Source organism: Morone saxatilis, unplaced genomic scaffold (genome assembly GCF_004916995.1).
Source record: "Morone saxatilis isolate NCDOM2014 unplaced genomic scaffold, NCSU_SB_2.0 Contig3, whole genome shotgun sequence".
NCBI lineage: Eukaryota > Metazoa > Chordata > Actinopteri > Moronidae > Morone > Morone saxatilis.
Window position 1 is genome coordinate 14,000,204 of NW_023339873.1, and position 14,090 is coordinate 14,014,293.

The 14,090-nt window shown below is 41.1% G+C and overlaps 1 protein-coding gene across 4 annotated transcripts in view; it reads left to right on the forward strand.

Annotated features, from left to right (window-relative positions):
• The window catches only part of ttll5 (tubulin tyrosine ligase-like family, member 5), a 48,202-nt gene that overhangs the window by 24,375 nt on the left and 9,737 nt on the right, over positions 1–14,090 (forward strand). For all 4 annotated transcript variants that reach the window (XM_035674684.1, XM_035674687.1, XM_035674685.1 and 1 more), the window contains 4 exons: positions 39–620; positions 705–892; positions 2,855–2,994; positions 10,473–10,671. In XM_035674684.1, the coding sequence (XP_035530577.1) occupies positions 39–620; positions 705–892; positions 2,855–2,994; positions 10,473–10,671 (1,109 nt within the window). The remainder of the gene's footprint in view (positions 1–38; positions 621–704; positions 893–2,854; positions 2,995–10,472; positions 10,672–14,090) is intronic.

Here is a 14,090-nt window from a genome sequence, read left to right on the forward strand (position 1 = left end):
TGATAAAGGAGCTCTGGCCTCTTTCCTCCTTTGAACAGCTCTGCCTGTGGCCAAAAAGGATTCCAGCACTTCGGAGTCCTCGCTCTCCACAGGGAAAGTCAGCAGTGACCCAGACATCAAGGCCACTGAGAGTCAGCCTTCTGTCCGTTCTTTGCTTGAAGACCAACTGACAGTGGTTAGAACTGGTAAAACCCAGCCGGAGGTCCAGTCCTCCCAGCACTGCTCCAGCTTCCCTATGACTTTGGACTGCACAAATATTCATCTGCAGCACTGCTCTCCTACCCTGACGTCCCTGCCTCTCCATTGCCCGCCACCGCCACCACCTCCTCAGCCGCCGTCCTATGCACAGTCCTTGGCAAAGTCTCACTTCTGCCACTCTGAGCCTCTTTCTGACCCTCCTGCATACACCTCGGCCGTTGTGGTCACACAGCCCCCGAGAGCAATGTGGACAGCTGTTTCCAGTGGCTCTAGCACAGTCTCCACTGGGCAACCAACCCAGGTGCTCAGGAGGATTCAGTCCTTCACCTCATCGACGTCCAGCTCTGGAGCAGCTTCTTCAATCCCGAGTGCCACGCACATCTATACCCAGAAGCTCTCTAGACCAACCTCAGCAGGCCAAGGTAAACTCACTATTGTACACACTGTTGTTTATCAAACTCCCTCCTATGTTTTCATTGTTTGTCTTTTGTTATTCTGTATGTCAGTGATCAGGAAGAACAGCTCCAGTAAGATGAAGTCAAACTCAGTTGGGACATTTAAGGAGTTAAACTCCTTGTCTGCCCAAGCCCAGTCTAACCAGCAGGCCTTCATCTCAGCCCTGCAAAAGCTAGCCGACAAGCAGGTTGCTCGCCACTATGCCAGCTCCAGTCACATCAACCTGCTGACACAACACGTGAGTTTGTTTGTTCGTATGTTTTCAACCTCTATAGCCCACTGAGCCAATAGCTACTCCCGCCTGCGGGAGCTACTCCCTCTTGCAGGAAGATGCACTGTGTGTGAAGAAGAATCTTTGTTGAGTTATTAACTAACTGTAAACTGATCTGTTTAATGTTTCATGTAAGGAGGAAGACTCTGGCCCCTATGCAGTAGTCTCTCACTGTGAGGTCTCTGATATTTCTCTTTGTTGATGTGTAAACCTGGCTCTGACCCCATGCTGATTGGCGGCATCTAGCTGCTCATTCATTCAGCAGACCTGTTGGAGCCGGAGGGTCTGCTGCCTCGTACCGTGCACCTTCCTCCTTCAGCCCTCAGCTCGCCTGCAGCCTGTGGGCTGGAGTTGATGCGGGGGTGGGTCTGGAACCGGGGTTTGAAGCTGGCTGGCCTAAACAGTGGTGAGCCGCATCAAACCTCAGCTCCGTGTGAGGTCTCATTATCAGATGCACCATGGGGGAGTGATTTCTGTTGATACTTAACAAGCAGCCACTTTTTTGTGGTAATTGATGCTTATAAATAGAGGAATGTGGCAAATTGGCACCGAGCAGGGGAGCGGCAGCTCCGTTGGCTCCATCACCACCTTCTCCTATATTCCCCAAAGGTTTGTCATTCTGTGTGGGGAGCCCCTCAACCTTTACTCCCTCCTCCTCCTCCTCTACCTCGCTGGATTTTTTCTGTCAAAGTTTTTTTGTGATGGCACCAGACCACACAGACTGCAGATTTTATGGCTTCCTTTTGACTGTACATTATTCTGTCTATCTGAAAGGTGTTTGCTGTATTCCATATGAATAGTTAATCCTTGGTTTGGCAGCAGTTTATTTTGCAGTTAAATAGTCCAGTGTTTTGCACTTAAAGGCTTTTTTTAGTGCTCAGATTTGAAGTCATTAAATCACTTGCTGAACTAAGTGGAGAACTTTGTAAACATGAACAACACCCTGTAACACTAGTTGACCTCTAAGGTTTAAGTAATTACTCACTCTCATGCTAGGCCATATGTATACAAAAACTGAAATTGAGTAAAGCCAGGTATATTATAAGCCAGGTGAATGTACTCCTGTGATGCATGGATATGATGGTTAATCCTTCCAGCTTGTGTGTGTATGTTTATGTCCAGTATATTATAAATTATTATTATTATTATTATTATAATTATAAAGACAATCCTTGTGACACTCTGTCTGAATCACACAAGCCAGTGTACGTTTGACATGATGGCTATTATATACACTGGAGGATGGTAGCTGTGCCTCACGTGGTAAAGAAAATTGAATTTTGATCTCTTAATGTGACATATGATATATGACATTTTGTCCAAAAGCCCAGCAATATTGGCACCCACACGTGTGTTTTCATTTCCTTAGTTTAAATCAAACAGTTTGAATGAATACAACCAGTATACCTTAATGGGTAACTTAGAGCTATAGCTGTGTAACACTATGCTGACACATTTTTCACATTGTACAAGGTTTGGCAGCATTACAATTTTCCCATTGGACATTTAGTGCACCAGAGGAAATAAAGTAAATAAAATGCCACAGCAGTATAATTAATTCTCCCATTAGATTTCGGTGAAGATAATTCCCAGGGTAGCGCAGTGCAGAGGTACAGTTGCTACAATAGTCCTGAGCTGTTGACTCATGATAGCTGATTCTGCTAGAGATGGAAGAGAGGGGGGAGGGGACCACCTGGATTTAGTGCTGAGTGGAGACTAGCTCTGCCATGTGCTGTGTGTACATTTCACATAGCCCCCAGATACAAGAGAATGAAGTGGTCGATGTAGGGAGGAACACAAGTGCTTATTCATCAAACATTTCCATTGCTTTAGGCAATGGGATGACTGTTAGGGAGATGTTTGGTTGACGTGACTTAACTTTTGTGTTTGAGTTGAATCATATGTTGAAGTTTTCTCCTCTTCCCACAGTTGACCAACCTGAACCTGACCAACAGGATGCTGAGCAGAGAGAGCTTCACACTGAACCCTAAAGTGCAGCGTACTGCTGCTCCAACCCACGGGCCAGTGAAAGCTGTTCACTCTGGAACAGATCTATGTAGCCGCACTGGGTGAGTCCAAAGACTTGTAGCATTTCCAGGCAATATTTTGGTCTGATTTAAACAAAGCTGTAATACATAACTATGGACGAAAATGGCATTTCAAAAATACCTTTCCTGCCTTTATTAAGTGGATCAGAAATGACTGGTCCTCATTAAATGAGGTTCCATTATAAAATTCAGTGTTTCAACTTACAGTTTCAATAATTCAGTTTTAGTGCCACAACAATCCCATCCTATGGGTGCCCTTTGCTTAACCTAACCAAAAAACATCATGCTCAAACTGTGAAACAAATATTCTCCTCTCATAAGGAAAGAAATACACAGCCCACACCCAACTTTTATCAGCATTTTTGATTGGTCCCATTCAAACATTTTAGAACAAAATTTAAATAAATTGCATAAATTGCTCTCGGCTGTTATCTCTAGTTATGTAGGCTAGATAACTACAGTAATTTGCTCAGTTGCAGCACATTAAACTGCCTGTAAACTTACCTTATAATGTAATTTGGTCCATTTAGATGTTGGTGTGGTCCCTTGTTAATTACAGCGCAAGGGCAAGGAGGATATTTCCCCCTTTTTTTTTTCCTTTTAATAATAAGAAACTATTAGCAATGCATTTAAACAAAACATTATTTTTGACTGCAAAAAGGGATGCTTAAATGTTAGGGCTGCTCCCGAGTAAAGATTTTAATTATAAGGCCAATTGTCGACTAGTCGTAGCACGTTTATGATATCAATTTAATAATTGAAAAATATATATTTTTACAAATGATAATGAAAAAAAAAGTAATCTGAACTTTTAGTCCATTTATTTCAACACAGTATAACATCACACAGTCTCACACAGTGTGTGAGAGTCATAATAGTCCTGTTCAGAGCCGCTGTAAATCAGCTGGCCTCTGTTGGTCCACTCTGCTTCAGTTCTGTCACTCATTCTGGTTCCTTAGCAGCATTCCCAGCTGGGTCCCCCCACTCCTACGCTAGTGACCTCCCCTGTCCTTCGAGCTCCCAGTCTGGGTATAGTCAGCTAATAGGACTGCTAACTAGCTAGTGGCAGCAGCTAGTACAGTTAGCATATGCAACAGTGCACCAGTAAGTGACTCCCTGTGTTACAAGAAAAAAGGACCTTGTTGCAACAATCCCCTGATACGATTCACCCTTGGTGACAGGCACAGCGTTTGTTTTTGTGGGTTGACTAATACTATTCTCAGTGACTAACGATTAAGGTCGCCTGTGGGGGCAGCTACCTGAATATAATTCAAGTTGGTCTTAATATATTTTTCCTATTTATTTATTACAATTGTTGCAGTCCTTCTCTAGTTACTCCACACCATCTTGGCCACTTTATAAGTCATCCAGTGCTCGCTTTTGATTTCACATTGTGCTCAACATGTACTTCTTAACCCTCCCCTGAGGCAGTAGAGAAGGGGAATAGTGTGTTACAGTCTTAATGGGGTTCACTCTTCACCTCCCACTCGAGGTAAACAGCAATTTCTCCTCTGAGAGCCTTGAGTTTTGAGATGCTCGCGCCTGACGTGTACACACAGACACTGAGTTAGTATTCACACGTCATTCTTTGTTTTTAGAATCTGAAATCCTGTTCTTTTTCATTCTGAGATTGTTGGGTTTCGAAAGATTCAGAAAAGCCTGTTTGCCGTATTAATATCCTTCACTAAAGTGATGTCCTGAGGATTTTCTGTGAAACTTTACACTGTAAATTGTACGATTGTGCGTAGCTTATTTGGTCCACCGCTCAATAGAATCTAAAGGCTTTTTTTAATGGTCTCCGTGACGACTTATTTAGATTTGAAGATTGTTAGTCTTCTGGAAAAAGGATTGCAAGAGGTGCCAACCACTCCCTCTGGGCAGGCTAGTTCAATATGTGTGTGAAATGGGCACTTTTGTTACTTTCTTAATTGTGCTTCTGTGACGGTAAGTAACAGTAAGTTTGGCTGCTGGAGTGCTGGGAGTGTGTCCAAGCATGCTGCAGCCTTAAAACATTGCGTTGGAGGTCGGTGGTGAGGGTTGGGGGTAGTGGGGGGGGGGGCAATGTCAACACCCACATTGTCTGTCTGCTCCAGCCTCTTGCCCCTGTAACTGTTCAAATCCCCCCCACATTGCTCTGAGGAGAGAAGGAAGGAAACTGGAATATGATCACACGGTCACACTGGTACCAGGCCAAGATATCAGCTACTGAAGGTGTAATTCATTGGTGGGGTAAGCATCTATGGTCCCTCCCCTTTTATTTTTGTCTTGATATGTGAGTGACAGTGTCTCAGACAGCTTGGCCTTGATGTTGGACCTGTTTTTCCATTTCAGCCCTTCCTTATGTATCGAGCTGTCAGGGAATTCCAGGAATGTCTGGCCTTTTCTCTTTTTAAAATATTTCCACTAACCAAGAAGAGAGATTTAATAGAATTTATAATTTTACAGAGGAAACAGAAGTCACCTTTTGATCTCCCATTTCAGTTTAGAGCTTTAGCGCTTTGAAGGATCATAATATTTCTTCTCTGAATTTATCATTTGTCATTACCTTTAAATATTTCTGCCTTTCCATATATTGTTTTGGCACTTAGTCCATCTGAAAATACATTTCAGGTTAATGATTCAAAGAAGGAGGGATATCCATAATACAGTAGCTTTTGTTAGAAAGCTTATTCTAAATCTCTCCAGAGAATACATAGCTCCCTTTATCTTCCAGTTTGTCACTGGCTTGCAATACAAAAAGCTCTATTATACCCCAGTACTCCCAGCCCTGGGTTTGGCATTCATCTCTTTTTGCAGTGAAATGTCCTTAATACGATATTAGGATAAATTGCCTTGATTTCACCTCTGCACTGTTTCTTATAACACACACACACCCCACTTGGGCTGATGGTTTGTGCCAAACATACTGAAACTGTTAAGCACACTGGCTCTTTAAGCAACCACAGGGGTGAAGTATGATGGGTTTCAAAGAGTAGCACAGCTCTTTGAAGTGCCGCTGCCAGGATCTACCAGGTATGCTGCATCAGCATTTTGAGAGCTGCTGCTTCACTCCCCTGCATGTCTTCATACACCCACCGGATCATTTCCGTTGTTGGACCTCCTGATACGTTTATGATCATTTCCATTCAACGTACTCATGAAACGATGTGAGCAGTTTTAAACACTGAGAGAACAGACAGTCAGACACACAGACTACAGTCAAACAGCTACCAGATTGTTGTGTTTGGTTACTTCTATAAATTTTCAGACAAGTTGTCTAATTTGTAAATGTAATAATTTGGTAATTTTAGTAACATCTTATTTTTGGCTGATTCATCTTAGTTTTGAGTGATTTAGTTTGCTTTTAAAGTTGTGGTTTGAGTTTGTGATGGAGCTCCAACTGTGTCTTGTATTAGTCATATGAACACTCTTGTGTCTTCAGCTCCATTAGCATCCTGGCTGCAAAAACACCGCCCCCATTTTCTTCTCTATGTATGTACAAATGTCCAGAAACTATTATCTTCGCAGTGTTACGTTCACTGCAGCCAAGGTACAACTGAGAAATACCACAACCCTGTTTATGCAGGGTATTTTTAGTCCTGTTCAATACTTTGTTAAATTGATGTTTGACTTGGTAAAATTTTGTAAGGACATACCGCTCCAAAAGACTTTATGACAGCCCATTTGCTGAACCAACCCAACTAATCAGAAACTCTGGTGAAGATTCAAAACTTCTTTGATGGGGGACATGGTTCCCACAAAATTGGTTTGATATCTCTCTTCCGTTGACTTTAAAAGAAGAGAAGTTTTTCTCATATAATTGGAAGGAGAACAGTTTAAATTCTAGTAAATGGATTTAGGTTATTCAGCAGCTACACACACATTTTAAAGCAGTACACATCCCACAGCATACAGTATTAGTATAAGTCTAATGTGCGATACCAATGAATCAGAACTGAGTTTCACCAGCCATTATTAAGTTTGTCTAAAAAATCATAGTAAGTAACGTTAAAGTAAGTTTTAATAAAACTTAGTAATGTTTTAATAAATACTAACTCATTTTAACGCTCCATTTTGTAAAATGTAGGTGGATTTATCAGCAGAAATGGAATATCATAGTCATCAGTATGTTTTCATTAGTGCAGAATCACCTGAAAATAAGAATCGTATTTTCGTTATAATTTCCAAATACATTTGTTTTTACAGGCCAAGCAATATTTAAAATGTTACTTCTTTTTTATTTTTTATTTGTCACCATCACTGTACTTGCTTACCTTTACTGTGATTGACAGGGTACACTGTACAGGGTACACACATTTCTTATCGGCATTATTTCTTAGGCAGCTCACTCATCCCTGTTGTAATTTCATCAACCTATCAGGTACCTTTGCCTTTCAGTTTTCCCCTCTGCTCCTATGAGTGTATTCATTTTATATCGTGTTCCAGATTTCTTTCTTTTTATCTGCAAAGTTATCCAGATAACTCATTAATTGTGTTTCTTGGAAGACACAGCTGGTAGTTGCAGGATCCCGTATTGCTCATCATTGCTCTAACTACAGCATCAGCATCCTTGTCTCGACTGCTCCCACAACAAATCCCCAGATGCTCATTTTTTGTATTTTAAAGGCTGCTCTATTGAGTGTCATGTTGTTGCAATCTAACAAGGCAAACAAACAACTGAGTAATGGCTGGAAATACCCTCACGCTCATGAGGCGGCTGATGTTTACACTGACCAGGCAGGGCTTTGAGATACTGTGGCATGATGTCATCTCAGACGGCCCATTTTCCCAGATTCACACTGAGTTAGATTAATGCCGCACATGTGCTCAACTTAAGCTGCTGTGTTGTTCTACAGTAAGTCATATCAGCATATTAAAGGATGGCGAGCGCAGCAGGAAGTAAGCTGACACCAACGAGCAGAAGTCCAGCAGGAAGGGAAGTCCCAGATAGTTGAAGCTCCACACATGTGCTGCACCAGTGATGAGAAACTCAGATGTAAAACTCTTCTTCTCTTTCAATTCTTTTCCCCTATTTCATTGGTCACTGTTGTTGGACTAAAAACGGTTGCTGGTTTTCAATTCATGGCGATCTGTAGTATTTTTTTGCGTGGTGTTGTGTTGACAAGCCCTGTCTGTAAAGACTTCTCCTTGGGGTCCTGCTGCGACATTGTACTCACGGAAAGCATGTGCTCTCCACTGGAGAAATAGTCAACTTTAGACCAAATGCTAATAAAATGGTAGCACTGAAGGTTCCTGTGGTCCACTATGCAATCTGCGGCCAAGCTAAAGGAAATGACTGCTGTAAACAAAGAACTAGTTTTTGTTTTGTCTCCTGGCATTGTAGAATCTCTGGGCTTGCGAGGTTCACAGACAAGCCTTTGTTTCCAGAAGCTAAAAAAAATGAATTGGCCCGTGGTCACACCAGTTGTTTTTGCAATATATATGCCATTATGTGAACTGAGAAATGCATGGGTGGATAGCATGTTCACATGGGCTTAAGATCCCTTGTGTCTTTGTTTGGCCACACAGGACAGGAATCATTTTTTCACTTGAGCGACCCAAGATTATTATCCCACAGTGTGTATTGTTGTTCAAGATTAATTGAATTCTAATTTTAGAGCTTGTCATAGTTTGGTTCTAAAAATATAGCAGCTATTGTGATTTTAAGTCTGCAGTGTTTTCTTTTACTCTAGACCAATAGACAAATGTTATTGCATGTAATGGGAGGAATTTCCAAGAACTTTTTTGTCATTATGACCCCCAGGGATCCCATTTCTTCAGCTGTAGTTGAATCTCTGTCTTTTTTTAAATTTTATTTTATATTTTTCCTCGCAGCTCCCAGTAGTGGTCTTTATGGCATTATTTTTGGCTGAGGTGGTACATATACAGCAGCACACCAGACTCCAACTAGACTCAATTTAAGCGTGTCTGAAGGCGAGGCTGGTCACCTCATTGCTTTAGCAGGGGCCAAAAAGGAAAAAAAAAAAGAGGCTGAAACAGGCTTAGTCCTAATGACAGATAATCCAGTTACAAACTCGTGGAGCTCGTCAAAAGGTTTGCTTTCCAGGTTGTGGCTTTGTGATGTGAATGGAACGTGAAGCTCGGGGAGCACTGAAGCAAAGAGGAAAGGTTTTTAGTTCAGCGTGTGTTTGCCACAGGCTTGCCCTTTACTTTGAATCTGACTTGCCCACTTTGACTTGAAGCTTCTGTGGACCCTGACTGGGACACTGTGAGCTGTCCTGTCTTTTTTACTTCTTGCCGGCGGTACGAGGCAGTTAATCAGTCACTCCCACATTCCTGCATTGGTTGGGTGGTAAAATAACTGATGAGGAAAAGATAGTAGCAGATACTGAGATATAATGGCTCACTATTGAGCCACTGAAGCTTATTAAGAAGTTTAAGATTATTAACTAGTAAGATAGATCAGCAGTAACTTGATAGTCACTTCAGTTGAGAGTACAGAAATTTAAGGAAAGGAGAGCACAAATGTCATTAATATTTGCCATCACTTACCAAATGACAAAGGTTATGCTATAATGCTATTTTGTCACACCTTTTCTTCTCTCGTCTCTTCTCCTTCTTTCTATTTCCCACACTATATGTTTATAGTAGTTAACCCTCACCAGTTGTATTTGCTACCATTGGATCAGTTATGAATGAATTAAAAAAATGCTTTTGCGCTAACTTTCTTTAAAAGAGTAATTTGGCATTTTGGGAAATACACTTATTCGCTTTCTTGCCAAGAATCAGATGAAAACATCTCAAAATTAAGCTACAGCCAGCTGTTAGCTTAGCATAAATACTGTGAACTGGGGGAAGAAGCTAGCCTGGCTCTGTTCAACAAAAATCTGCATACCAGCGCCTCCAGAGCCATGCTAGCTGTTTCCAGTCCTAATGCTCAGTTAAGCCAACCAGCAGCTGGCTGTAGCTTAATATTGACTTTGGGTTCCCACGCATCCTGGAAAACCTGGATATTTAGAGACTTATTTTCCATTAATTGAAACATCTGGAAATTTATTAAAATGCCCAAATGTCCTGAAAATAATCTATGTTGTCCTGGAAAATTTTAATTGTATTTTAGGCCCTTCCTCGGATTGTCTACCTATACCTAGGTTTGAGGAAAACTGTATTAAACTGTGGTCAAATCACTGGAGAGGGAAAGCGGAAAGCAAGCTCACACGGAGCGTCCCATAAACGCCGACCACCTACTTCTAGTGAACCTGTGTCACTTCATCATGTGTGTAAACTAGGCCTATCAGTAAATTATATGGCCGTTTGTGAGCCAGTGTGGAAAATTCTTATTTTTTTAAAAGTGCGAACTATGAGAAATTAGGATATTATCCAAAATGTCATATTATTCTTTTTCATGAATAATGTATTTTTCTTCAGGGGTATAAAGTTTTTTCCAACATGAGGTGGAACCTTCATAGATATTCACAATTCAGAAGAGCAAGTGGCTTTTTGTTGATTTTAATTCTCTCTCGCCCTTTACTGACTTCTCTTCATTTCTGCTCTCCAAGCCACAGGCCGCTGAAGGATGAGGAGGGTCTTTGGGACGGGCAGATGCAGAGTGCCTATAGCTTGGTGACAGGGGTAAACCCCCAACAGTGCTACCAGCCCACCCAAGGAAGCTACCAACTGCAGTTTGCTATCCAAAAACTGCAACAGCAAAGACTTCAGTCTCGACAATTTCTGGACCAGAGCCATTGCAGACACCAGGTAAAGAAGAGATTTTCGTTTGTTTTCTCCCATTATTTCATTATAAATATGATAACTGCATTCGTTATTGTTAAAGGAATACACAGTTGTCCTGTCCACAGAGCACAAGAAGCTGGTAAAGGCCTCAAGTACATGATAGCTGGTAGTGACTTTCAGACGCAGGGGTTTGAACTTTTGGTAGAAAAAATGGTTTTCCTGCTTACTACTTCCCATCATCTTTAGAAGCTATGAATCTCAACAGTATCATGTTACTTGGATTTGTTGCTGATACTATTTGAATTCCTGATGGTTTGTTCCTTCAAAATGCTTAGGCTTCAAAAGGTCTTTTTTGTTTTGTTCAGTTAGGATTTAGTAAAAAAGTTGAGACAAATCCGTTTTTCAGGTTCTTTTGTTTTTTATTGTGTCTTACTTTAATATCAACACCACATGGAGGAAAACTGAACATGTATGAGAACTATTGAGTTATAACTCAGGAAAACTCTCATATTTTTTTCTGTACAGAATATTCCCTTACCTAAGCACAGTGCCGTCCAAAATAGCACAAAATACACCCACATCAAGGGGAAAGCTTTCATGTTAGCATTTACAAAGATATTCTGAGAATCTCTTTCCAAACCACTTAACAAACCGGTGTTCGGTGGGAATATCCTCCTCTACAGAAGCTCATTCCTGGAGAGCCAAACATGACTCCTCACCCCAAGATTACATTGTTTGGCTGAGTGAGTCGGCTAGGCTTATATTGGAAGGTGAGTAATCAAGGAATGCTGCCCATGAGGGCACTAGAGAGGCCCCGGTACGAAGTCTATTATAAGTTTGAAGCCGAACCGTTACAGTTCATATCAGATTTGAGCTCCATTTGTGTTCCCATTGCAACAAAAATACAATTTTGGGATATGATTTTCTCAGCAGTAGTAATGTAGCGACAAAAAACCTTTTAGTCATGCCTGACTAGCCGTGACAGATGTGATTTGGCTGTTTTTATAGGGCTATTAGAAAGGTAGAAAGGTCTCGGTCATTTCGCACAGCATAATTTTAATGTTTAGGAAAAAAAGATAGGCCCTCCGTCTTTTAGTACAATGGCCTTGAAAGAGGATCTTAACAGGAAGAGTGTATTTCTTCATTTTCCAGAGGATTTTGTGAAGTCCATCTATGGATGGAGAGAAATTGAGACAGGAGAGTGCCATGGGACAGCTTACAGTGTGGAATGATTGGATTCACCCGCTTTTTTCCGATCTGTCCTGAGTAATGCAGTTGCTCTCACGTCATTGTTTTTTCATCATCTTGGTTGAGCCTTAATTAATGCAATTGAGGTGATATTTCTCTTGGCTTGGGCAGGCAGCCTTACACAAGGCACTTCATGAAAGTGATCCCATGCCTTTCCTGTTCCATTCCCCTTCTTATATCGTCTCATAGTCTGAACACAAATGACCAAGTTTCTTTTATTGCTGACATGTCCTGTCATACCCAAGCATGTGGAGGCAGGAAAAGCTTGTACAATCTGAAACGTTTATGTGACATTGAGGACTGCATGGCAACAGAGCCATCCTGTTGTTCAACTGTCACAAACTGAGGTCATAGGAAGGCTGACTCTGGATATGATTGTCTCACCATCAAATCAGACATACCTCCCTGAAATCATTGCCATCCCTCCCCGTTTGTTCCACCCACATGGGTCTCTCTGCCAATCTGACCAAGAAATGGATGTCTTCTATCCTGCAGCCACTTTATATATTATTTCACCCATTTTTTGACTCCAGAGGGTTTTCTTTGCAGCATACACACCTCAATTGATCTAGGAATTAGTCAATGACTTGGCTTGACTACTCTGAAGAGACATGAGAGAGGGGCTTTGCTCTTTTGGATACTAATACAACTCACATTGCTGGCTTCTCTGGCCTTGTTGAAATATTAACTGATCATTTTGGATTAACTAAAGACACAAAAGGAAGTGTTTCATTTAGTGTGAGTGCTCATGTACATATATGTGTATCAGTGTGTACTTATGTGAGAGAGAAAGAGACAGGGGGCTGTTCCGGCACTCCAGTCCACGTTCCAGTTACTGGGTGCAGACTGCGCGGCTCCTCCACAAACTTGGCCCTGGGCCACCTGGCAGCTAAAGAAAGGTGCCCTTCCTGGTCCTACTCAAACTGAATTGCGGCCATAGGGCTTGCAACCTGGAAACTCAGCTTCTCATTTATCAGCACAAAAATTACATCAGATATTCCCTGTCACATTGCTGGCCCTTTGAACGGCTGTGCTGTGAAGCTGGAAAACCATTAGCATGTTAGATAGCCGTATAAAGCTGCAGAGAAAATAGAATGGGCATGAGATGTGGAAGGAATGTATACAAAGCATTCCCCAGCACTGCAGAGACAGAGTGAAATGTGGCCCTAAAATATTATGTCAGAAGGAAAATGGTATTTTCCCCTGTTCCAAGCCTTTGAAGAGATCGCGTACAAACAAATAAATAATAATGTGAAGAATTTGCTTCTCAGTGCAGCCAACTGCAAAAAAAATATTGAGCATGTTTTGATATTGGATGGCATTTCATTAATATCTGCACTAATTCATGTCAAGCACTTTGATATAGAGCTATTATTGTAGCAAAACTATTTACAAATGTGAATGAAGAGTTGTGTAACTATATCTCAATCTGTGCGTGTATAATCAGATTTGTAAATGTGTAAAAAAAAAAAACTAATTCAGATTTGCAAATATATTGAAATTTGTAAATATGTAGACAAATGTATATATTGTATTATATATTATATTGTATATAGATCTAAAAATGTGTGGACAAATCTGTAAACGCAGACATACATATTAATGCCTGAGAAGTCTTAAGCATTTGTTCCAAATCTTAAAATACAGACACTTAATTGGTTACAATTCAGGCAGGACCATCAGTTGTCTCTTTTTACATGTGAGTTTTGCTACACCTTTGCCGTGGAAGAGATCTGCAAATGCATGTAGTGATTTGTGTGGGTGTGGATAAACTTGTCTGTGTGCCTCAGTAGCTATACAGCCTACATACCACCAGTCGGCGGGAGCGTGACATTGCTGCTGACAACAAGTCACATGTAAAAAGAGCCAATTTAGAGTCCTGCCTGAGTTGTAAATAATAACCTTTCTGTAATTCCAAATACTTAGACTTCTCATCCATTAATGTATGTCTGCATTTTTTGTCTACAGATTTGTCTACATATTTACATTACATTACATTTATCTTAATACACTTGCAAATGTGAATACAGATTGCGTGACTCCATTCAAATTCGTAAACAGTTTTGCTATAATAATGGCTCCATACACCTTAATGATCAGAGGCCACATTTTTTCCCCTATGATTAACCTATTCCAAATGTGATTGCACTTCCTTATTCCTCTTTTGGAATTGGGTTTCACACACACACACACAC